The 25,188-nt window shown below is 50.0% G+C and overlaps 2 protein-coding genes across 6 annotated transcripts in view; one reads left to right on the forward strand and one right to left on the reverse strand.

Moving 5' to 3' along the window:
* GLIS2 (GLIS family zinc finger 2) overlaps positions 1–14,402 on the forward strand; it is a 43,676-nt gene extending 29,274 nt beyond the window's left edge. For 4 of the 5 annotated variants that reach the window (XM_072603433.1, XM_072603426.1, XM_072603440.1 and 1 more), the window contains 6 exons: positions 6,811–7,063; positions 7,957–8,165; positions 8,444–8,620; positions 8,708–8,841; positions 9,122–9,240; positions 10,429–14,402. In XM_072603433.1, coding sequence (XP_072459534.1) covers positions 6,892–7,063; positions 7,957–8,165; positions 8,444–8,620; positions 8,708–8,841; positions 9,122–9,240; positions 10,429–11,216 — 1,599 coding nt within the window. In that variant the 5' untranslated portion in view covers positions 6,811–6,891 and the 3' untranslated portion in view covers positions 11,217–14,402. The remainder of the gene's footprint in view (positions 1–6,810; positions 7,064–7,956; positions 8,166–8,443; positions 8,621–8,707; positions 8,842–9,121; positions 9,241–10,428) is intronic. The other variant, XM_072603421.1, reaches the window with a different exon arrangement.
* A 1,490-nt stretch (positions 14,403–15,892) lies between these two features.
* PAM16 (presequence translocase associated motor 16) lies at positions 15,893–24,049 on the reverse strand. Its single transcript, XM_072603585.1, is given in 5 exon segments — positions 15,893–16,046; positions 16,790–16,855; positions 17,299–17,435; positions 18,367–18,451; positions 23,663–24,049. Coding segments are annotated over 5 exon segments (723 nt in total). The 5' UTR covers positions 24,011–24,049; the 3' UTR covers positions 15,893–15,959.
* Positions 24,050–25,188: the final 1,139 nt, after the last annotated feature.

Consider the following 25,188-nt stretch of genomic DNA (forward strand, 5'->3'; position numbering starts at 1 on the left):
TCACTACCAATGTATCCTGTTGGGGAACAAGTTTTAGGGGAGAGGAGTGCATGAAGGACAGCCTCTTTTTATTACCGATTAGGAAACTGAGGCACAGAGAGCATTAGGGCCTACCCAGGGCCACACAGTGAGGCAGGAACAGAACTGGCCCTGACCCATGGAAGACTTCTCTTCCCCTGGATCTGGGGTCTAGAAGAGGGAGCCCAGTTGGCCTTTCCTTTCCCTCCTCTCCCTCCCTTCTCCTCTTCCTGCCCTGCGGGCTCTGTCTTGGGCTGGTCCAGCCTAGTGGGGTGGAGTCCTTGGCTCTGCCTGGGCCTCTGAGCCCAGAGTGGGGATTGGAGTCGGTTCCCAGGAATGCTGGGCTGTGGGGCCTTCTGGTTTGGCAGAAGTTCCTTTCCCCTCCTGTCCCTTCTGGCCCTACCCACATGGCCTCCCCATTACCTCCCAGGCTTGGCCCTGAAGCTAGGGCCAGGGGTGGTGGGGGGGGCCAGAAGGGGAGAGACTAGCCCTGCCCACTGGCCTGCTCCTTCCCCCGTTTCCCGAAGTAGGGCCAGGGAATGGTGCTACACCCATCCCCATATAGTTATATACATACCGACGCACATTAATGCACGTATACACATATTCACATACACACACATGACTGGCAAAAAAAAGTCCCTGACCATGAAGTCAGAAGGCACTGTGTATGAGTCCCTGTCTGGCCAGCTAAGAAGTTATGCGATCTTGGCCACCTAATTCTCTGAGCCTGAATTTCCTTATTTGAAAAAGATTGGACTGACCAGACAATCCCTTCAGATTCCTTCCAGCTGTGTGTCTCCTTCCTGTCACCACCATTCCCTTTCCATCCAACTCTCCACTTAATCTCTCTGCTTCCTTTTATATTTTCCCTTAGTTTTTCCAAATGAGACGATGCAGGTAAAGAGCACTTGGAAATCTTAGTGCCGGGTGTAGAGTCAGGAAGACCAGAGTTTGAATCCCACCTCTGACACCCACTCTGGGCATCAAAGCCTCAGTTTCCTCATCTGGAAAGTGGTAATAATAGTAGCACCTGTTTCATAGGGTTGCTGTAAGAATGAAATGAGATAACATATGTAAAGCATTTGTAAATCTTATAAATATTAAACATTTATTATCATTAAATGTTAGCAATTATTACTAGAGCTAGAAGGAACTATAAAATGTCCGAGGTTAGACGTTAGAATGCCAGCTGTGGAAGGAATCTTGGACCGTAGCATGTCCGAGCTGGAAAGGACCTCAGAGACTGTTTAAGAATGGGGGGTGGCAGGTGTGGTGGGGGGACCTGCCACTGGGGGTCATTCTCTGCATGCTAGTGTTAAATTGGCCACATGTAAATGATATGCAAATGAACACCAGATTGACATCTGTTCTGTTGGAGTTAGCAGGTCCTGGCAGAGGTTATAAAAGGCCCCAGGTCCGGGCCGGAGGCAGCCTCCGAGCCAATACCTGGTCCATGGGGGTGGCCGGGGCTGCAGCTGGGGTAGTGCCTACCCGGGGCGGACAGGGACCGCCATGGACCTGGGAGGCGTGGGGCCACCATTCCGATCGCCCGCTCTTGGTGGATGTGCCATGTGGGGGGTCGTCTACCTTGCTCCTCGGGATCTCTCTGCTCTCCCTCCCTATTCATCCTTCCAGCTCTGCAGGTTCCTGGACGGAGTCTCAGGGGTTTAGCAGAGCTGAACAATGGGAGGTCCTGGTGTTCGGCTCCCCCTCCCCGCCCTCCCTACCATGCACCTAAAGCTGGGCCCCTCTCCCTCCTCCCGGCTCTGGCTGCCCTCTCCCTTTCTCTCCCTGCCCCCGGTGGTGTGTGTCTCTGGCGGCGGCTCCTTCAGCCCTCTTTTGTAAAGCCCCCACTTCCTCCCTCTCCCCATCCTCTAATTAGTTCCTTTTGCAGCTGGTGAGGGAGGCTCTGGTGGGGGAGGTGGGGGGTGGGTGTGGTAGATTCCGACCACCTCCAGTGCCTGAGAGCTTGCAGCCCCTGGCAGGGGCCCACACTGGAGGGGGATGAAAGCCCCCTCTGTCTAGGAACTGCCTGTCTGTTCCCTCCCCAGCAGAGCTGGGAAAGTTCTCTTTAGCTGAGTTCCTCCTCCATCCTCTTTTCCCTACTGCTCCTCCCCTGGGGGTCCCCAAAACCAGTGGCAGGGCCGGAGTATCTACTCAGGTTGGCAGACCTCCCTTAGGAAACAGCTTGGGGGCGGGTAGTCAGGAGACTTGCGCTGAAATCCAGGGTCATCTGAAGCTGGGCAAGAAACCTGAGAGATCTATGCCAGCTCCCATTTTATAGATGGCGAACCTTGAAAGGTCAGAAAGGATAGGTGACTTCTCAAGCGTCACAAAGTTAGGAGGAGGCAGTTCAGGGCTTGGAACTCAGGTGTTCTGAACTCCAGATCCCAGGGCTGTTTGTACTCTAGCATTTTGGCTTACTCTGCTTAAACTGTCAAGCGACCTCAGGCAAAAGCCTTTAACTTCCAGGGCCCTGTTTTCCACATCTGCCTGATGGGGAGAACAATCCCTGCTCTATCTGTGTCTCTGGAGGATGTGAATGTGAAAACTTTGCAAAGAAGAAATCCTAGGGAGGTCTTATTGGCTCGAGGCCCTACCTCCTGTGTGTACACACACACACACACACACACACACGTACACACACACACACACACACACACACACACACATACACACACACACACACACAGAGCCTTCCCTCCCAGCCAGCATTGAGGGAGCACAGGGCCCAGAACTGGCTGCCACTGGTTGGGGTGGGGTGGGGGGAGCTGCTGCCAAGGTCGTGGTTGGAGGCAGGGAGGGGGAGAGGTGGGGTCACTTCCTGTCTACCTGGGGGAGCTAGCAGGGGGCAGAGTGGGAGGGAGGGTGGACCCAGGGAGGCTTCTTCCGGCTCCCAGGACTGAAGGAGGGAGGAGGGCCCCAAGGGCTGGGTAGGGCTAGCCTCCTGCTCCCAGCTTAATGAACCCCTCTGGCCTCTGCTTCTCTGGCCTGGTGGAGTTACAGGAAGCTGGGGGTTGGGAGAAGGGATTGTGTCCTTGTGAAGCAGAGAGTTGGGGACATCTGGGGATACTGGGGGGGGGGGGGGTTGAGAGTGTTGCTAGGAGGGACTTTAAAGAGTCAGAATTCTTGAAGGATGTCCCTCTGGGGATTACTGCAGTGTATAATTTGGGGGGTGAAAGGGAGAGGACCAGGTTACTAGGGGAATGTTATTGTTCTCAGGGTTATTGGGAGATGATACTGTGGGAGGGCTGGTGAAGGGTGCTTCCTGGGGACTGGTTCCTAGGAATTGTTCCTTTCCAAGATTTCTGGAGGGGATGTTACTGTGGGGGTTAATCCTAGTGATCTGAATCCTAGTGAATCTGGAGGGAAGGATACTGGAGGTGTTGTTAATTGGGGGAGATGTTATTGGCAGGGATTTGGAGTTTAAATCTACATTCCCTCCCCACCTGGATAGAAAAGTTTTGCAAAGCCTTCTCAGAGGACCTCGAAATGTCCTGGCCCTCACTAGGCCTCATGGTGGGGGCCCTTTGACCTGGGGCCCAGTGGGGTGGTTAGACTGAGGCTGTGGCTGGAGGCCAGCCGAGGCAGCGGTAGGGGGTGGGAGGTGGGGGCACCAACCTTCCCAGGCCTTCCTGGCTCCTGAATTCTTAATAAGCATAAATATTTACTTCCTTCCTCTTCCTTCCAGGCTCCCTGCCTGCCCAGCCTGGGCCCCCAGCACTCAGGGGGAGCTGCTGGGAGGTCCAGAGCCCAGGGCTAAAAATAAACAGGTGGAGGGACAGCTGGCCAGAGGGGGGAAGGGGCAGGACCCCACCCTGCCTCTCCCAGGGCCCTGGACATGTCCTGTGCTTGACCTGGGAGCTCTGCCTAGAGTCTGGAAGAGATCTGGGGCCCAGCTGTTGTGAGTGGGTGTCTGTCCCTGAAAATCACCTTCTTACCTGCCTCAGTATCCCCATTAGTAGTCACAAGGGTAGTGGTACCAGAATGGCAAGGTCAGCCATCTCGCCCATAAGTGAGTTGATTTGGGGGAGGGGGTGTTACTCGAGGATTCCTGGTCAGGCTTCTCCAAAATAAAGAGGAAATAGCATGGAATTAGTGGAAAGTACCAGCTATGTGCTGTTCAGTTGTTTCAGTCATACCCAACTCTTTGTGACCCCATTTGGGGTTTTCTTGGCAGAGATACTGGAATGGTTTGCCATTTCCTTCTCCAGTTCATTTTACAGATGAGGAAACTGAGGCAAACAGTTAAGCGACTTGCCCAGGGTCACACAGCTAAGTATCTGAAGATGGGTGTTGACTCTGTGCACTGTGGTGCCACCCAGCTGTGTGACCCTGAGCAAATCCCTTTTGAAGCCTGAGTTTCTGCCCATGTAGAATGAGCAGGTTGTGTCTTCTAGTCCCAAATCCTAGAGTATTATGGCTGTGGCTTTTTCCTTGCTCATATGTCCCAGTGCCCGAAACCCAATCATGTCATTATGGCTTCGTTCAGTGGGGAAGAGGACCCTCATGGAAACACCTAGTGCTTTAAGATCCTCAAAGGGCCACGCTGGGACCCTGATCAAACCTCATAAAGGAGGGATCCAGAAATGAATGAGTTATGTGCACCTCAGACCCCTTGAGTCAGATAGCTGATTCAGGAGGTGCCTGGGTGAGTTGAGAGTTGTTTTGGGAAGGAGAGGGGGACCCAGCTTCCAGGGACAGGAGCAGCTGTAGTCTGGGAAGCTTCCCCAAGAGAAGCCACCCACCCACCCATCCACCCATCCTTCCTCCCAGAGCCAGGGCTCTTGGCAAAGGTTCTCCCTGGAGCCTGGAGTTCGGCCAAGCCTATTAACTGGGAAGCGTGCCACAGTCGCCAGCTGCCCCCTTGTGGCAGGATTTGGGACACCCATTCCCACCTTGACTATTTCCTGTCAAACCACTGCTTTGGGGTTTTTCTTTCTTAGTTATTTACAGGGGTGACCCCCTCCTTACACTCATATCCTATTCCCATTGCTTGCCTTTGTTGGAAACTCTTGACTTTCTTCCTGCTGGGGCTTTGCTTAGGTTTGACTCATTTTACTGTTTGAGGTGTGACCTTTGTTGGCTTTGGGAGAACTGGATTTTGGGTCTGGCTCTGTCCCAAATTAGCTGTGTGACCTTGGGCAAATCACTTACTCCTGTGAAGTGGTGATAACAATCCCTACCGTGCTTCCTTCAGGGTGATGGTGGTGGTGGTGATAGGGGGGATGCTATAGTAGGGGAGTCAGAAGAGTATCTGAAATGTGTGGAGAAGGTACAAGGCCCAGAACAAGTGCATTGTGATATCCTGACTTTGAACATCACTGAACAGCAGGGACTGGGAGACTACCTCTGCTCTCTGCAACCCTTGGAGGTGTGGGCTTATATACCTTTGTGTATTCACTTATGTCTTGAGTTTGGTCATGTGGACTTTGCTAGAGAGTTCACACTCTCGAGGGTGGGGATAGGTAACTTGTGTGGTTGAAGAGGGATCTTGGGCACTCTGTCACTGACGTACCATGAGCTTTCCTTGCTCTGAGGGGGCAGCCCTTCGCTCTTCCCACCTGTTGTTAAATAACCGCCCAGTCCAGGTGCTGCTTTGGGGAAATGGATGGACAGATGTACATCACAAGCTCCTCCCCTGCAGGCAGGCTTGGCAGGTATGAATCAGTGGTGTGCTCCTGGTTCTAAGCCTCCTGGCCCCAATATGGCTTTTACCCTTTCCTCTGCCTAACCCTGCCCACGAAGGTCTTCCATATAGATTCTTGGAGTGAAAAGATATCTTCGAGTCCAGTACCTCCATTGTACAGATAGGAAAACTGAGCCTTGGAAAGGTGAAGTAATTTGCCCATGGTCATACAATTTAACTCTTAGGGCTGGGACTCAAATTCAGTACTTGTTCTAAAATGATTGAATGGACAGACAAAGGAATGGGTGTTCACATCGTACCAGAGATTGTACTGTATACAGTTGGCTTCCATAAGTGTTCTGATGCTCTCTCTGACTGGGTTTTGACTGAATGGATTCAGTTCTGGGTCAGATTGTGGTTGTCATTGCTTTTCTTTTTCTAAAGAGACTTGGGTTGGGCTCATATTTGGATTTGACCAGTGCCAGTATTTAGTTTCTGGTTCTGTTCCAAGCCCTGCAGTTCCATACAGTTGGACAGCTCATGGTGAGAGCTGACCCTGTAGGACCTAACCCTCTTCAGTGGGAGAAAGACTAAATTTTTTTTTTCTATCTTGTAGTTGGGATGGGTTTGCCCTGAGTGGCCTGCATTTTCTCACGGGGTTCCTTGCTTCTCACACCTGGAGTACCTGCCCTTCCCTTCTCCCTTTCCTCAACATTCTCCCAACTCTTCCAAGCCTGGCTGAAATGCCATCTCCTTCATGAATCTCTCCTTGGTTCTCCCTTTTGATTCAAATCAACCTGTTTTTCATCTAATCTTTTAGCATTTGATGCTTTGTGACCCATTCTTATTTGTGTAGATGTGTCTTATTTCCCCTTATAACTTTTAGACTATGAGCTCCTTTGAGGCAGATCTGCACCTTATTTTTACATCTTCTTTAGCACTTGGCATAGTTCTTTGCACACAGTAGGTGCTTAATGCATGTTTAGTAACACTTAAAGAACACAGTGTTGGTAACTGGCTTCCTGGGGAACAAACTCGAAGCCCCAAACTCCCTCCTTAACCCAGTGGTTAGGAAGATGGGGCTGGGGAGCATTGTGCTGCACAAATAAGATTGGACCATTGCCAGTGGGAGTTTCTGACTTGTCTGCTTCTTCCTACAGGTTCCTGCCCACCCTCAACCCCCCCATACAGACTACCAGGGAGCCTTTCTGCTGCAGCCACACCGGCCCCTGGTTGGCACCATGCACTCTTTGGACGAGCCGCTGGATCTGAAGCTGAGCATCTCCAAACTTCGAGCAGCGCGAGAAAAGCAGGAGTGGGCTCTGGGGGGTGTCCGCCACCGGACCCTGCACCGGGAGCTAGGCTTGGTAGATGATGGCCCTGCCCCCGCATCCCCTGGATCCCCTCCTTCAGGTATTGTACCCCAGTGAGTGGAGAAGCAGGGAGGGATGGTCATGGTCGGAGCTCAGATATAGACAAGGGTACAGTCACCCCGAAGAGCAGGGATCCCTACAGCGGAATAACCTACTGAGGTACCATAATTACGAATGGAGCTGTTTTTGAGTTGATGACAAGTATCATGAAAAAAAAATTGACTGCAACAGAAAACTTGAAGGCAGCAATCAATCCTAAGAAGAAATCCAGAATGTACAGAACTCTAAAGTTGAAAAGAAACTTAGAAAGTCAGAGCTGGAAGAAACCTCAGAAGCTCACCTAATCCAGCCCTCTGTATTAAAGGTCGGGGAAATGATTTGCCCAGGGTCATAAAACAAAGAATCACTGGCAGATCTGTGAGCAGAACCCAGATCTACACATCCAGTCCTGTGTGATGCCACATTGCCCCCAGCAAAGCCTGGTTTACCAAGCTTCAGTTTCTGGATAGCCGGACTGAGATCAGGAATGGAACCACAGAATTGTGCTCTGAACTGGAAGGACCTCAGTGGTCACGTAGTCTTTATTTATCAGAACCGGAGTCCTTTCTGCATGACAAGTAGTAAAGTTATCTGGCCTTTCCTTGGAGACTTTCAGTGATGGTGAACTCACTACCTATTAAGAAAGGCCATGTCCACTTCTGGGTTTTTTAAGTTGTGAGGCAAACAGGAACGTCCTATCCCATCATTCTCTACCTCTTCCCCACACAACCATGCCTTGAAATGGAGCACTGTAATTACTGAAATCATTCCTGGGAGTCATTTCTGTGGTCACTATAGGATAGGAGAGATAGGTCTGAGTCTTTCAAGGTGTGTGGATGGGGATTCTGAGAGAGAAGGGTACTGACTCTTCACTCTCTTCCCCCTTTTTTCTAGTCTTAGGCCACCCTGATTTCCTCCCCTCCCACTCAGGATTCCTGCTGAACCCCAAGTTCCCTGACAAGGGGGAAGGCCGCTTCTCAGCAGCACCGCTAGTGGATCTAAGTCTGTCTCCCCCATCAGGACTGGACTCTCCCAGCGGCAGCACCTCCCTGTCTCCTGAGCGCCAGGGTAATGGGGACCTGCCTCCAACTCCTGCTGCCCATGTGAGTCTGGGAAATGGGCATTAGGGTGGATCTTCCTCTTCTATGAAAACCCTTGGGAAGTAAGGTGGGGGATGAGGTGGAAGGGGGAACAGGCTGGTCCAGAGACACAAGTGTCAGCTGATCTTGGTTGGGGTGATCCTAGGAAAAGTGAAGGCAGAGGAATTATAAGGAAGGGGAGCATTGGAAAGAGGCCACAATAGAGGGGATGTTCCAGTGTCATTAGCCACCAAGATCTGCTGCCAATTCTCTCCCAACCTTCTCTGTGCCCTCTTTCCCAGGACTTCCAGTCTCTCCGTTACATTGATGGAGTTCCCAGTTCCTTCCAGTTTTTCTTGCCACTGAGTTCGGGGGGTGCACTGCATCTCCCCTCCTCTTCCTTCCTTACCCCACCCAAGGAGAAGTGCCTCTCTCCAGATGTGCCCCTGCAAAAGCAACTTGTCTGTCGCTGGGCCAAGGTGAGGATGAGCAGGTGTGGATGGAAGAGAAGGGAGCCCACTGATGTCCCAGGGGGTTTTATGGCTCCTTCCTTTCTCTCCCTGCAGTGTAACCAGCTCTTTGACCTGCTGCAAGACCTAGTGGACCACGTCAATGATTTCCATGTCAAACCTGAGAAGGAGGCTGGTTACTGTTGCCACTGGGAGGGCTGTGCCCGCCATGGCCGGGGTTTCAATGCTAGGTGTGTACATGGTGGGGAGAGGGAAGAAGTGAGGGGATTCTAGGACCAAGCATGTTCCCTGGTTCTCATGGGACCTGACCTGACTTGGTCCATGGGGCCCTTCATTAAGGGAGTAGGATGTCTCTAGGAATGGGGAAGGGGTTGAAGGGAGGGCCTGGCCAGGGCAGTCCCATAGGCCCTTCCTCCTTGGTGAGGATAGGGCTTACTTGGGAATGGCCTCCCTAGGCCCAATTTCTCCAATCCTGGCTCACCGGTTGCTCTTCCTTTCTTGGTCTGGAAGGTACAAGATGCTGATCCACATCCGGACTCACACTAATGAGAAGCCACATCGATGTCCCACCTGTAACAAGAGCTTTTCTCGCCTGGAGAACCTGAAGATTCACAACCGATCACACACAGGTGGGCTTGAGAAGGCTTCAAACGAGAGAAAGGAGAAAGGTGGGGCTGGAGGAGGGAATAATCAGGGACAGGGGAAGACTCACTTATCTCACTTAGGCATGAGAAGGTGTAGGGGGAGGACCAGTTCAAGATACACTGTTGTGTACGGTGTAAGATGCTGAACACTAAGGAGAATATAATGATAAATGAGATGCTACCCTCTCTGTACTGATCATTATAAATCAGGAGCAAGACCGAATGTGATAAATATGAGACAGGCACAAGGTGTTCTGGGTGTTCACAGGGCGGGGGCGGGGGGATCAAGCTTCCGAGAGGAGTTAGCACCTGAGCTAAACCTTGAAGAACCAGGCCAGATTTCATACCTGTGTGTCTAAGTCTGTGTCACTGAGGTTATACTCCGAGTGAGCAAAAGCATGGTGGGAAGTCAGGACTTGTTTGAGGAAATGAGTTCAGTTTAGTCAGACAGTAGCCTATGCACATTGAGTCTGGCATATGGGCATTAGGATGGCTCTTCCTCTTCTATGAAACCTCCTGGGAAGTGAGGTGGGGGACGAGGTAGAAGGGGGAATGGTGGAGAGAGGGCGAGAGTGGTCAAGATAAATTTGGAAAAGCAGGATCATAGGATTTAGAGTGAGGAGGTAACTTAGAGATTATCCAGTTCCGTTCCCATGTTCTATAGATGAGGATAGGGGCACATGATGGGGAGGAGACCCTAGAAATTGTGGGCTTCATGTGGAAGGTGTTGCCAGGCGAGGTCTTAAAGGAACGAGGGATTGTAAGAGGTGGAGGTTGGGAGAGGCAGTCCTTCAAGAACAGGGGACAGACAGTGATAGAAAGTCCAGAAATGGAAACTGGAGTGTCATTTACGTGGATTGGCAGGAAGGCCACCTTTACTAGACCATAGCATGTAGGAAGAAGCTAGTTAAGGGCAGAGCAGAACTCAAAGTCAACAACTCTAAATGCAGAATGTTATCCACAACACCAGACTGTCTTTAGAATGGCGTCCTGTTGTAGAGCGTTTGGAAAGCGGAAGTAAGGAATTAGGCAATGGAGATGGAATGGGGTTTGTTTTTTTGGGGGGTGTGTGTGTGTGTATGTGTGTGATCAAAGTTGTTTCTTAGGAAGACATACTGAGGACCCGGTGGACTCCCCACTCTCAACCTCTGGCTACTGTCCTTTTTCCCCCAGGGGAGAAGCCGTACATCTGCCCTTATGAGGGCTGCAACAAGCGTTACTCTAATTCAAGTGACCGCTTCAAGCACACACGCACCCACTACGTGGACAAGCCCTACTACTGCAAGATGCCCGGCTGCCACAAACGCTACACAGACCCCAGCTCCCTGCGCAAACACATTAAGGCCCATGGCCACTTCGTCTCCCACGAGCAGCAGGAGCTGCTCAAGCTCCGACCACCCCCAAAGCCACAGCTGCCCACCCCAGACAGCCCCTACGTCAGTGGGGCACAGATCATCATCCCCAACCCTGCTGCACTCTTTGGGGGCCCGGGCCTACCCGCTCTGCCTGCCTCCTTGCCCTTGCCCTTGGCACCTGCCCCCCTTGATCTCAGCACCCTGGCCTGTGGTGGGGGCAGTGGTGTAGGGCCTGGTCTTCCGGGCCCTGTACTTCCCCTCAACTTGGCTAAGAACCCACTGCTGCCCTCCCCCTTTGGAGCTAGTGGGCTGAGCCTGCCTGTTGTCTCTCTCCTTGCGGGCTCTGCAGGGGGCAAGGCTGAAGGTGAAAAGGGGCGAGGGGTTGTGGGTGCCAAGGCTCTTGGCACGGAAGGCCGCAAGATTCCAGGGGAGAGGACTGAGGGTGGCCGTGCTCGGTCTGGTCCAGATGGACTTTCCCTGCTGCCAGGCACTGTGCTGGACCTATCTACAGGTGTGAACTCTGCAGCTAGTCCAGAGGCACTACCTCCTGGCTGGGTGGTCATCCCACCAGGTTCTGTGTTACTCAAGCCAGCTGTGGTGAACTGATGTCCTGAGGCCAGCCACGGCCAGGGAGAGGGAAAAGGACTGGACAGAGACTCCTCCCCTCCTCCAGTCACGACGAACGGAAATTCTTCTGAGAAATAGCAATAATGTCCTGCCTCACAGCTTGGCCATCTTCCGGTTCAGGCCCTGTGAGGTGGGCAGGAGGTAACCAGGACACATGGGAAGAGGTAGGCCTTGGCCTGGGGCTGGCTTCACGTTTGTGTGTAGAGATAAAACCCATGTGGACAGAAAACAGGTCACTCTAGGGTCTCCTCACCTCCATGGCCTCTGGAATGATGGCATGGAAGGAGAAAGGTGAATCCCATCAGAAAACAAAATGAGTATTTGGCCCAGAGTGAGCGCCTTGGATCCTCTCTCCCAATCCAGCTCCTCTACCTTCAGCAAAGGGTCTGGTCCCAACTCTCTTTAGGGAGAGAACACCAATATCCAGTCCCTTTTTCCATGCTGCACCAAATCTACTCTGCTCTCCTCCTCAGTTTCCCTTTTGGAATGCTGCTCCACAGTCTGGCTCTTGGCATTCAGGTCTTTCCTCCCATGTTTATCTGGTGCCAAGTGACCACTGTCACAAGGCTCCACCATTACTTTCTCCTTCCAGCCAGATATGTTGCCTTCCTATCCTGAGTGTGAGGGAGCTGGCTCATAGGCATAGCATCCCACTCTAAGCAGTGGAAGCCTCATCCCTGACATTTTAACCCCATGGCTGCCATGAACTACATGGGCCAGGAGAATCCCAATCCCCTCCTCCCTCCCCACCTCCACCTCCTTCCTCTTCTTCAGAGCTGGCCACAGCCCAGCTTTGGAAAACTCTACAGACCCCTCTCCTTCTGACCCACTTTTCAGAGGGAGAGTAAGACAGATGCAGACCTTGGCAGTGCCATGGAGAGAACAGGTCCTTTTCCTAGTCTCCCTTCCCCTCCCTGCTGATTGACAAGGTATCTCCCACCCAAGGAGTAGGGTGGGAGGGCTGCTCCCCCCTTGCTCTGTTAACTTTGTGCCGAGGAAGAGGAGCAAGGCAGGTCTATCTCCCTCCTGCCCCTCTCACAAAGCAGTGTGCTCAATTCAAGCACCAAGGCAGATCCTTTTATTCCTGGCTGGACAGAAAACTTGAGACTCAACTCTGGGGTTAAGGAGGGAGGTTTACAGGGCTGGGGAATTCCCATGGCAGGTAAATTGGCAAATATGGAGAAGACAGGCCCTGGAAATTCCTGAATTTGCCTCTTTTCTTTTGAGGTTAAATTAAAGAGTTCAACTACAGTTCCTCAGGGTCATCACACTGATGTTCTCACAGAAGACGAGAAGAATATCGGCATCTGCTGCCCCATACCAAGGTGGTTTTCAGATCAGCCATGGTGCTCAGTTGCCAAGTTCCCTGCTGTTACCCCTTTGTGCAGTACCTCTGCCTGGGGGAAAAGGATGGGCAGAGAACATGAGGGTTAATGCTGCCTCTAGAACTGTATCACTTTCCCTTAGGCATCCATTTCCTAGGAGATATACTAAGCCCCCAGGCTTAGTGCAGGGATGTCAAGAAGAGGCTCAGCCTTTGCCAGAGCTAGCAGAAGGTCACAAAGGCACTGTATGAACACTAGCCAGGTGTTCTGGCTGCATTCTTACGTTAGAGAACTAGAATGGAAGACAGCAGAAAGGTTAGGGTGAGGGTGGTCTCAAATCAGCTTGCATGGGAGCAGGTTAACTACCTGTGATCCTGAGGAATTCAGCCGGGAGGCAGCAACATAGGAAGAATTTTGGGTTGTGTTCATCCTAGCCCCACTGTTTCTACTAGCAGATCAGCTCAAGCAATTCCTTCTCTCCATCTCCCTAGCCCTGTGCTGCTCCAAACCCCTTTGCCTTGTAAAACTGAGATCGACAGCCAGAAAAAAAGGGATACTGCATGTGGTGTTGTAATTCTTTGCCCCCACAAAGGCTGGGGAGCCTCTTGGTTGGCTTTCCTGGTGTGCTACCCTCCTCTTTGTTTGATGATGGCTGGAATTGCCTGACCTGCACCGTAAGTACTGTAAGCTCATCTAGACTCTACAGAGCCAGAGAAGGCCTGGCCTGTACTGCAGGCATGAATAAGCTAAAGAAACCCTTTAGACAAGGGGTGCCTCAGCAGGATGGCTGAGGTCCTGGGTGAGGGTTCACTCCTATAGTTACCTTCGCTGTTCTTCTCTGCCCTCCCTCCCTATCCCTGCTATGAAACGGTAGGACGGCTCTCCCAAGAGAGCATAGCATTGGCTTGCTCCCTCCCCAAGAGGGGGCACTTTACCTCTTGCCTCTCATGAGGTAGCCTGGTGTCATAGAAAGAGCACTGGACTGGGAGTCGGGAGATCCATATACAAGTCCCTGCTCTGCCACTGACTTACTATGTTTTGTCACATAAACTTGCTATGACTTCAGGCAAGTCACTTCTTTGTCTGGGCCTCAGTTTCCTCATCTATAAAATTAGAGGGTTGGACTAAATGATCACTCAAGTCCCTTCCAGTTCCGACATTGGATTCTACTTGCCTCTTCTCATTTGGGTGACTCAGTGCACCCACTTCCCCTGACCGCCCTTCTGTTACAGAGGGGTCACTCTGTCCTGGCCCTCACCTCTGCTGGGCTTTCATACCCCAGGCTGTGATTAGGTTACAGCATTTGGGGGTTTCCACTGAATAGGGGACCCAAGTATGAAAGGAGGGAGCTGGTCTCCCTCCTCCTGTCCCCTACTAGGAACCAGATGCCCCCACCTAAGGGCCCCAGGCCTTAAATAACTGACTGGCTCAGTGCTAGGGCCCACAGTTACCCCTAGATCAGGGTATTTGCCCTTCCTGACTAGCAGGAGTGATCGTCAAGGGTTGGGGGTGGTGGTTTGAGATTCAAGCCCATGGAGAATAGCAACATGGCACTCAAAGAGTTAACATTAGCTCAGCATGTGATTTGGTGATAGACTAGGCTTTAAAGGGCCGGTGTACTTTTTTGTTGTCGTTGGTTTGTTGTTGCACATTCCAAGATATCAGTATTTTAACAGTTTCTAAGTGCCTTTCTATTGTAGCTTATGTTTTTCCTCCTCTTGGCTCCATTGCTGTTAGCATAGAGTTTAAAAAAAAAGAGAGATAAGCTAATGATTATAACAATATATTCCTCCATGTGAGAGGAAGTTTATAAAGAAACAATAAAAGTGAGTTGCAAAGATGGCCTGCATGGAGTGGAGTGTGCTGGGAAGTGGGGGCCCATAGAGACAGTAGCAGCCGCCTGTGCTGTGCATCCACAGGATTCAACCTCGCTGCATCTCTGAACTTCCGTCCTTACTGCACACAGTCACATGGCACTTTGAAGTCAGGCGTTTATCATTTCTCAGATGGGGGGTATACTGAGGTGCACAGTCCAAAGTAGAGAACGGGAAGGACCCTCCAGGGATGGGACACTTCCACAGTGCCTGAGTTTGCATTCTACCCCCCAGCCAGATATGTGGGGCCTAGAAAGAGATGCCAGGTTCCTCTCTGTTCCCCCATAGGAGCACAAGGCAGTCCTGGGAATCAGGACTCAAAACTGGGCAAAGTTGAGATATGACACCCTCCCCTCCAGGTTTTCTCGGCCTGTTAGGTAACAGGACAGCACAAGTAGCCTAGTTAATTATTCACTTGGGAATGTAGGAGCTCAAAGCAGGGTAAGAGGAAAGCTCTGAGGTTAACCACCATGCTACAACTGGACCTGAATAGAGGCCCCCTGAAGTACCACCCAGCCCAGCAGAGAGGGCTGTCCACCACTAGGCCTGGACTTGTTACCCCTCTTGCTCCTGTTTCCTACCTTGAATGACGGACCTGCTTTATCTCCTGGCCTCAGACTGCTCATGCCACACAGGGCTAAGACCAACTGCCCTAATTACTTTTCAGTGCTCTTGTGGCTCTCAAATTAGAGTTGTAAAGGAAAGAACACCACAAATACAAACAACTTAACATCACTGATGATAATGTTGCATTTGCCCAGGGGAAATGAAAAGCTGGGGATGAGGCAGAAGTTGGCTCTTTATTCAGACAGAAGAGAGTGGACTCTCAAAACACCCCCCAGGTCTGAATTTAATAAGTGATCCTGATAGTGTCATACACCCTGTCTGGTAGTCAGGTGAAGCTTTTAGACTCTTTCTTAGAATAATGTTTTGAAATTAAATGCACAGGAATACTAAAGAAACCAATTATGAAAATACAAGAAAAAACAAGTTTCTGGGCCCCAGAGGAAGAACTCCTAGTTCATATCTAAGGCCCAAGAATACTCTTACAACCCATCTTTTAAAATAGTAGCTGAACCAAGATCAGTGAGAAACCAGCAGAATGAAAAGAGAATGAAGGCCAGGTAAAGCAGAGGTATGCCAGGGGGCATGCAGAGGATCAGGGGCTGGCCAGCGTCTAGCAGGCCAGCTGTCAGAGTGCTCCTGCTGCTCCAAGTCGAGGCTTCTGGTTTGACAAAATGTAGCAATGAGTCTTTCCCAATGGCCCTGGCAAAGGAGGACGCCCTCTGGCTTCTTCTTAGCATCAACTGCAGGCCCCTATTGAAGTTGTCAATATAACATTATGTGGCAGTAAATGTTCCTAATTCCTTTTCCAATCTACAGCCTCCCTGCCCAACCAAGGCTGGCAAAAAAGCATGACTTGCCTTTTAGAGTCTGAGCACATGTACCAAAAAAATGCAGAAAAGATATTTATTAGCAAGCTATAAATAATTCACACTGAGGCACAGATAGGCGAGGACAGGTCACGTTTTGGGTTGCTGCCCTCTCTCATTCTCGTCCTGGGCCTGGATTTTGAGTTCTTCATCTAGCCGTTCCTTAGCTCGCACCACCTGGGGAAGGATGGGGAACCAATATTTTAGATGCCTTCTTTCACCATTTGCCCCCACCCTAGGCTGGCCCCAAACAGGACACACCTTGTCCAGTTCTAAGCTCTGATTTCCTAGAGCCATAAAGGAGACCCTGTGTACCATCTACCAACCCTCAAAGAATTCTGGTCTTCTGTGGCCAATTTCCTGAAGTATCAGGAAGGTCTAGGATGCTGCCTTCATCTCACGGGTAAGTTCCAGGATTGTTCAGGGGCCTTCCACTATGGGTTGTCTTTGTGCTGGCTGCTCCCAAAGGGGCAGAGTACAGGGCAAAGGGTACAATCTGTGCTTTAATACACAACCAGCTAAAGGCTGGTTTAGAATTTAGTCTTAAATTCTAATATGGTGAGAATAGAAGAGTCTGTCCAGCTGATCCATCAGCGATATACAAGCCAGTGCACTGGTGGTCAAAAATGACAGGACTGCGAGGCTAACTATGGACTCTTCATGGCAGGAATTTAGTTTGAATTGTGGCAGCATTCCACTGCAACAGAAGTAGAAGAAATGCATTATGTCCAGGCACTGCTCAGAGACAGGCACGTCAAGATAGAAGCCTAAAATGCTGCTTTCTTAACTGTTTGGGACTTGCTATATTTCCACTGACTGGAAGTGAATGACCTTTTTGGCCCTGTCTGCACCAAACCCCACCAGTGGCAAAACTGATTCTGAAGTCTGACTAGGTTTCCACAATTCTTGAGCCCACTCACCTTTGACTGTAGGTAGAAGGAGCCACCCACAGATTTATCATTTACCTTAAATAAATGATCAAAGTTCTGTTGAAGAAAAAAAGAAAAGGAGGATATTTATAATAATAAGCTTAATGTTTACCAGAAACAATGGGGGCTGGGGTCTCTTCCTGGTTGTAGCTGGGGATTAAATGGCTTTGAGGTACCTTAACAGATGTGCTGCACTGGATATAAGAAGAATCTCAAGTGCTTCTGCCTGCCCAAAGATGGTTGTAGCTATACAGTGACAACCTAAGAGAATTCATCAAGATAGGAGCTCCTGAGGGACCCCCTGAAGCCTTACCGGGTGGAAACTCAACTTACTGGTACTACCATGATTCCCTCTCCAGATGTGTTTTGTCAAGATTCCCACCAGGAATAGGGTAGAACCCTAAGTGGTACCCTCTCCTGAACAGTTCAGAGGTTTCCTTTGCCAGTATTCCCTCCCTTTTACTCTGGACATGAGCTGGGCACCCATGCTGCAGATTTACCTTCTGGATTTCCTCTTGGCTCAGCTTGGAGACATTGAGGATCTGCTGGGCTTCCTGAAGGCTAAGTCCAGAAAGGTTAGATGCAGCTGCAGATTGATGACCGGCTCGCCCACGGGCATCTGCTGCTGCCTGGCTGGCTGTTCAGACACAAAATGAGCTCTTGGCCTCATGTAACCACTCCCCTGGCAATCCCCTAGGCTAGCCTCAGACTTCTAATCAGTCACTCCAATTGGAAACCTCACACTGTGTGGCCAGGACATAGAGGGAAACCCGAGTACCAAGGTAGCCAAGAAGAGGCCATTCACCAGGGGATGGCAGGGCTAGTGTTCCACAACAGGGACAAGGATTCCTAGAGACTGCCAGCTAATCTGGGCAACGCTTGGGCCACAAAAGTTTGCCCCTTTCCAATTCTACCCCACTCCCTTTCCTACTTGCCCCTAGAGTCATCCTTAGCATAATAACATTTGCTCTGCATAAAACCCTTAGGAGAAATAAGAGACCCCTAAATGTGATGATCTATCCTGGGTTATTAAGGGCCTTCCCTCCCCCAGGGCCAGCCGTGATTCCCCCTCTTTTATAGTATGGTAACAGGAGAATCTCTCTCATCTGAAAGTTTATAACCCATTGCAATGAGCAGCCTCTGCCCTAAGGTCTTTGTTATCATGAGACAAAGCACCAGAATGCCACTATATAAAAAAACTGCCTGCCTTTCCAGTCCCTTCTGCCCTGTAGCAGCTGCTCAGATAATCACAGGTGGGGCAGGTGTCACTGGGTCTCAGTTATGGAATGTGTTTGAAATAAGGGAGATGTTAAGTGGTATGGCCTCAAACTCAAGTGAACATGGAATAATACTGATAGTTTACAGAGCTTTCCTCACACAACTCTGAGGCAGGAGTGCAAGTATTATTATTTCCATTTTCCAGAAGGGAACACTGAGGCTGAGAGGCTAAGTGACAGTTCAAGGTCATGCTGTGAAATGCCAAAGCTGGGATTTAACCCAGGTCTCTGTTCTGCCACAACCTGCAGCCTCTCGAGATTGGAAACCTGATTTGGGGATATGCTGCTTACCTGCAAATTCCTGCCGGAGTGCCCGGGCAAAGGCCCTTCCAACCACCTGCACCCCCATCACGATGATCTGAGCTAGGTATTTGGCCTGTGGGCAAACCAGCAGTCAGTCAGCAAGGTTCGCTGGGCACTCTTGCTCTGGAGCCCAAGTCTAGGGGTGCTCTCCATTGGGCATCCATCAAAGAGCTACAGCCAACAAATTCAGGTAGGGGCAAGAGGACAGGCCTTTAGCCCATCTCTTCTCTAGGTCCTGGGAAGACCACTACTCCTAACTTCCTAAGCCTTCTGCTTCAGCTGAGTTGCCCATTCCAAGGAAAGCAATGGCTGGTCTAGCATAGCACTGTAAGGCTTTGGAGGAGGGGAAGAAAAGAATTCTACTTGGTTGAACTGTGTAACTTAACCAATGATCAGAAATAAAGAGAAAATGGAGATGCAAGTCTCCACTATAAGGTGGAGGAGGGAAGACAGATAATTGAATGGTTTATAATAGTATGTCCCAGATAAGCCACAAACTGAAAAACACCACAAACATAGTTGTTTATGCATCTGACAGGCTTTGCCTTAATAAATGAGTGTTTGGATTTCACAAGTAGGTCTGACCTTCACAAGTCTTCCATTTCACACCAGGAAGTATGGCTCTTTTAACAGTTTTTTATACTTACACCTATGATCAAAGCACTACATAACTTTAACAATTAGCTAATTTGTTTAAAGACTTAATAGGATAGTTTATGAATTTAATTGTCCTCCCCAGCACAAACCGACAGACATAGTAAGTGTGTCACATACTTCAAGGATTTGTGATTTCAGCTGGTATTCACATATTCCCTTCTAAAACTTGATGGGTTTGGCCAATGAATTCATTATCCTGTGGCTGACCTAGAGCTGAACCGTGTCTAACTGAGTAGGCTAGTCCTTGGATAACAGACATAGCACCAGTGGCGCTTGCCTTCCCAGGTCGATCTGCCAAAAAAATTGGATTCCACTGACATTTTCTAACAGAACACATAGTTTCCTTCTCAACAAAATGAGGCATCCAATTAGATTAATCAGGAGATTCCTGATCCATCAAATGAGGCTAGATTAGACACTCTCTAAAGTTCTTTCTAGCTCTAAAATGTGATGACTATGATGCTAATGACGATTATCTGAGTAGAGGATGGATGAAAAACTGAATGTATGACTAAAAATCTTTCCTGTGCTACATAGATAAGATCATCTTTCTTAGTAATGAAGAGAGCACTGAACTGGGAATGAAAAGATCTGAATTAAAGGAGTATAGATTTGGACATAGGGCCTTAAGAGGTCCACCAGCCCAACTCCCTAATTTTACAAATTGGGGAAACTGAGATAAGGCAAGTTAAGTGATGTACACACAATCACAAAGGCAGTATACAGCAGAGCTATGAACCGGGAGGTTCATGGTGACAGAAGAAAAAGAATGCTGAACTTGGAATCATAAATGTCCTTTAAGGACCTTTCTAGTTTTGGAGGACCCAAAAGCTCCTGACTCAGGTCCTGCTTCCCAATCTACCATTCTTTCCACTGCATCCTTTGTTTCCCTGGGTTTTATTGTCAAACTGTGTGCCCCTGAGTAAGTTATCCCCCTCTCTGGGATACTTTACCTGTAAAAAAGGGTCTGGACTAGATGAATTCTAAATTCTTTCAGCTTTAAGAAAGAGCACAGTTTAAGCTTGTGGAGCCCATATGAAGTGGGGCAGTACAGATAGTGCTCATTGGAAAGGATCTGGAGTCAGATCTGGATTCAAATACTGGCTCTGCTATTTCTACCTTTATGCTGGTAGTCAAGTCATGTGACCTTCTAAGGCTCACTTTCTTCATCTGTAAAATGATCTCAACTGCCAAATTCTATGTTTTTTTTCCTTAGTTCTCAACATTCTTGTCCTCTTGGCAGTATTTGACACTGTCGATCACTTTCTCTTTGAGTTTTCATGATACTGCTCTCTCCTTTTTTCTCTTATCTGATTGCTCTTTCTTAGGCTCCTCTGCTGCATCCTCATCTACTACCCACTCTCTTTGCTTGGGTATAGGAGGACTCTGTCCTGGGCCCTTTGCCTCTTCCTCTTAGTGATCTCATCTTGGAACTCTGATGGGCTCATCTCTATGGAGACAAACTCCAGGTTTTTATATAGAGTTATATAGAAGCACTCTCTTGAATTACAATAGGGCAACACCAACTGATCACAGGACATTTCCAACTCAATATCCCATAGCTATAACTTCATCATATCAAAACATCACTAATTACTTTCCCCCAAACCCTTCCCCCTTCCTACCTTCCCTATTTCTGATAAGTGCCCCCGTGGTCCACCACCCTCCCAGTCATACAGGTTTATAACCTGTAGTCATTTATTACTTGTTATTCTTACTCCCCCTCATATCCCATCAGTCACCTGGTCTTGTTGATTCAGCCTCTGAAATATTGCACCTTTCTGTCCCTTTCTCTCTGGACTCCACCTGATTGGTCTCTCTACCTCCAGTATGACCCCTCTCCATTTTCCACATAGCTGCAAAATTGATAATCCTAGAACAAAAATCTAACCACGTCACTCATCTGCTCAGGAGGCTCCCTCTTGTCTCTAGGATGAACTATAAACTCTCAGGTTGGCAATATGGATACTTTGCCAGACGCTGCGTATGACTCTTCACATACTCTGTTTTCTACATCTGATGTTCTACCTCTTATCACTATACCTTTTCACAGGCTGTCCCCTACTCTACCCTAAACTCTACTTAAGAGAATCTATGGTTCCCTTCAAAGTTCAGTTCAACCCTCAACTCCTACAGAAGCCTATCCTGATCCCTGAGGTTACTTTACCAGTGCATTCCTCCAGAAATTGCTTTATATCTATTTTGTAACTGCTTTTTTGTCTACCTGTTGTTTTCCTCTAGTGGAGTGTAAGCTCATTGAGGACAAGAACTATCTTACTGTCTTTTTATCTATTCCTAGGTCTTGGCACTGTGCCTAGCACATATTAAGCACTCAATAAATACTTAAAGAATTGAACTGAACTGAGGAAGTTGGACTAGATGAGTTGGGGACCCTTCCAACTATAATTCTGTGATTCTATGATTCTAAGTCTCCTCTTCTGAGCTTCTGCTTCACAAGGCCCATTCCTTACAGTTGCAAGCCAAGCAAGTCTTCACATACAGTCTACATCTGCAGTATATTAAAGGCTGAATTTTATTCAATCTTTAAATTATCTTTTCAGCCCCAGTAATTTCCAACCTTTCCCCTATCCAAGGCTTTTTGTTATGCCCCTTCAGCCTGTCACATGAAATAAGTTACACGTATTATTTCAGTATTTCAAAATGATCAATCTACCATTTCATCATGCAAGACAGTGAACTTTCGTCAGATGGTCTTCAGAAGTTGCCATGCCTATCTCAATCCATCATTTAGCAGTCAACCTTCTGGCGATAGATCTCTGCACTTAGCTTGGCTGGTCCTTGGATAACACACAGTCTGTCACTGGGTCATACTCAAGGCCCTTCCAGCTTGATAGGATATGCCAGCCCTTTGAATATCACTTGCCTAGCCTTTGAGAACCAGTCAGGGCCACTGACTAGAGCAGACTTTCAGTGCAGGACATACATATCACCACTACCATTATTAATCATAAAGTGGGGGCTATAGAAATTGGAATGATTAAATCACCTTCTATTTGTAAAACACTTAATACTTTCCAAAGTATGCTCCCATTCACCACCTCATTTCATTAGGCCATCCTTTGATGAGCATCACTCTTGGGTAAGTATCCTATTTATATTCTAGGGACCTATCGGTGGTAATCCTGTCCCAGTGTCTCCCAGCTCGCAGATGACGACATAGATGAAACTGTGACTTTACTCCTGAAGCACAGAAACCATGCAAGTGTACCATATACGCACTGTCCTGCAGAACTGTTATAGCACGATATAAACCGACAATAAACATGCTTCAGAGAAACCCTACATGCAACGATTTTCATTGCCTGACAACGGCCACTTAATTCTAATCATGTATAACGAAGCACTGAGTGACAGGGAAAGAGAAAAATCAAGCCAGGTAGGCTAGATCGCTATCTGGGAAAGGAGCAAGTAAAACACGACACCAATGATGCCTCAAACTTCAGACAAGACTGAAGCCAGATGGCTTCTGATCAGTAAGAAACACAGCCTTCTATTCATTTTTCCAAACTCGCTCCAGAATTCAACTCTGGTACCACAGACCAGGAAACCAGCAAACTAGAATAGTTTTCGGGGTTGGGAGGTGAGGAGGGGGGTCTTCAGAGCAGTGAAGCAGCAGCCTCCAACACTGAATGTGGGTTGGAGGTAGGAACACTGGCATGACAGGAGTGAGCCTGACAGTGACACAAGGAAGACGCTGGAAGGAACAGTGACACGGCATGTCTCGTTCACTATCTCTATCTTAGAAGTGAGACCTAGAAAGGGGCCTGCTGGGCCCTCTCTTACTCAAGCACAGCTTCCACTTTCAGGCAACTTTCATAATATCAAGTCCCAGCCCTAAAGGTGAATCAACAGCGCCATGGATTAGGAAATGCATAGGAGGTCCCTGTGTATTCTCTTTCAACAGCTCTCCGGGTTGAAGCTCTCAGGCTTGCTTAGTTCCAGGCTCCACTAGGCTCAACAACCAAGACGGAATGTTAGGGGGGGATGAGAGAGGCAGCGTGGTATAGTGGCTAGAAGGCTGGACTTGGAGACAGGAAAGATGAGCTCTTCGAACCCTGCTAGCTTAACTGCTCTGGCCCTTAATTGTCTCATCTGTCAAAAAGAAGGGATCAGACCAGATGGCCTCTATGGTCCCTTCTGGCTGCAAATCTGTATGTCCTGTGACCTCTCCAAACAGAGAGCTAGAGAGGAGAAATGACTTGGCTAAGGTCACAGGGCAAGCCGGGGGCAGAACTGAGACCTGAGTCTTTACCCCCTCCCAGCTTTTGCACTGGCGGGCACCAGGGGGTCCCTCGATACCTTCTCAGTCTTTCTCATCTCCTGGCAAGGCCCTGAACTTGGGAGTTAGGGAGACTGGGCTGGGGTCTGGCTGGGTGAACCTGGACAAGTCGTTTCTCCTCGGCGTCCCCTTGGAGATAATCATACTTGCACTGCCCCAATTTCAAAGGGCTGGGAGGAAAGCCGCTTCTCTAAGGAGCTCCCTGCCAGGTGGCACCCGGCCTCCGCCCCGCTATTCCACAAGCTGGGGAGCGGAAGGGGGGGTTCCTCCGGGGTGGGGGGCTCGGGGAGGGGCTCTCCTCTCAGTCATCCGGCCCGGCCCCCGTACCCGACAGATGAGGACACCGAGGCCCCAGCGGTGGGTGTGTCGGGGTGGGGGAGACGTGCCCGGGCTGTCCCGGCCCACTGGGCTCGAACCTGTCTCCCGGCTCTCAGTCTCGGGCCTCCCCCTCCCCTCCGGCAAGGGACGGTCGGAAACGGCCCTCCGGGGCCCCTCGCTCCCCGCGGCCCCTCGCCCCCCGCTCCCTGCCGGGCCTCGAGCTCACCATGGTGGCGGGACGCGGCCTTCGGGGCTGCGGCGGCCGCTGCGGCCCGGGCGGAAGGCTGGCGGGTCAGAGGTCGAGGAGGAGGAGAAGCGCCGGAGCCCAGGCTCTTTCCCTCGCGAGCTGACGCGCATGCCGGCCGGGCGCAGGGGTCGCGGGGTTGCCGGAAGTGACGCATGGACAGGGGGCGGGGCTTCCGGCAGGCGGGAGAGCCTGCCCTCGGCCGGCAACCTGCCTCGGGAGCGCCCTGGCGACCTTGGGGCCCGGCCTCCTCGACCTTGGCCCGCCTGAGCCCTGGCGGGAGAGCTCGGCTGTCAGACATCAGACGGCGCCGGGGGAGGGGAGGGGGAGCGCGACCATCTCCAGCCCCCTTCCGGAGCCCGTTAGTCCTTTACGACCGGAGGGCGTCTGTGGACTAGCCGTCCTATATGTGGCCATAACTGAGGGCTTGCAAAACACTTTTACAGACATCCTCACAATAGCCCTGCAGAGAAGGGGGCTGTTATTGACCACATTTTACAGATGAGGAAACTGAGGCAGAGAGGTAAGGAGGCTTGTCCAGGGTGACAGAGCTAGTAAGGGTCACATTCGAACTCGGGTCTCCAGGAAAGGGCTTGATCCACCGCACTACCCTGCACGTTTCCTTGGTGATCCTATGTATTTTGTTCTGTGCATTTAAAACCATCCTGAGAAGGGGTCCGTAGGCTTCCGCAGGCGCGTGCACACACCCACAAGAGCTCCCGCATGCCATCCCTAGGGGATGTGCCAGGGTCCCCGAGGACTTCTTCCTGCCCCAGGCTTTACTCTTCCCCCGTCTCAGCCGTCACTGAGACCCCCTGGAGCGGGATCCAGAATAAGGTTCGGAGAAGGTGGCTCTTGCTCGAAATGAAGAGGACAGGTAAAAGGGGGAGAGGATAGGAGCTTTGTATATTTATAAGACAGACCGTGTGAATGTCTAACATTAAAATAGATAATAAGATAGAGGGAATTCAGGGAGCAGAGGCCCCAAAGAATCCTAATAGCTAACACTGACATAGCGCTTTGCAAGGAGCCTCTCCTCTGATCCTCACAACAACCCTGTAAGGTGAATGCTATTATTCATTTCAGCTTTACAGAAGATGAAACTGACTAACTGAAGTCGTCTCCTGCACTTGGCTGTCCCATCCCAGGCCCAGGACTTGCTCCACCGCGCCACCTAGCGGCCGGTACCTAGCGCTTTAAGGTTGTCTCCCTTGAGCCCCACATCTCTGTCGAGTTTAAGAAAACAGGGTTAGAGAAGTTGGGTGATCACACAATTAGTGTCAGATCAAGG

Source organism: Notamacropus eugenii, chromosome 1 (genome assembly GCF_028372415.1).
Source record: "Notamacropus eugenii isolate mMacEug1 chromosome 1, mMacEug1.pri_v2, whole genome shotgun sequence".
NCBI lineage: Eukaryota > Metazoa > Chordata > Mammalia > Diprotodontia > Macropodidae > Notamacropus > Notamacropus eugenii.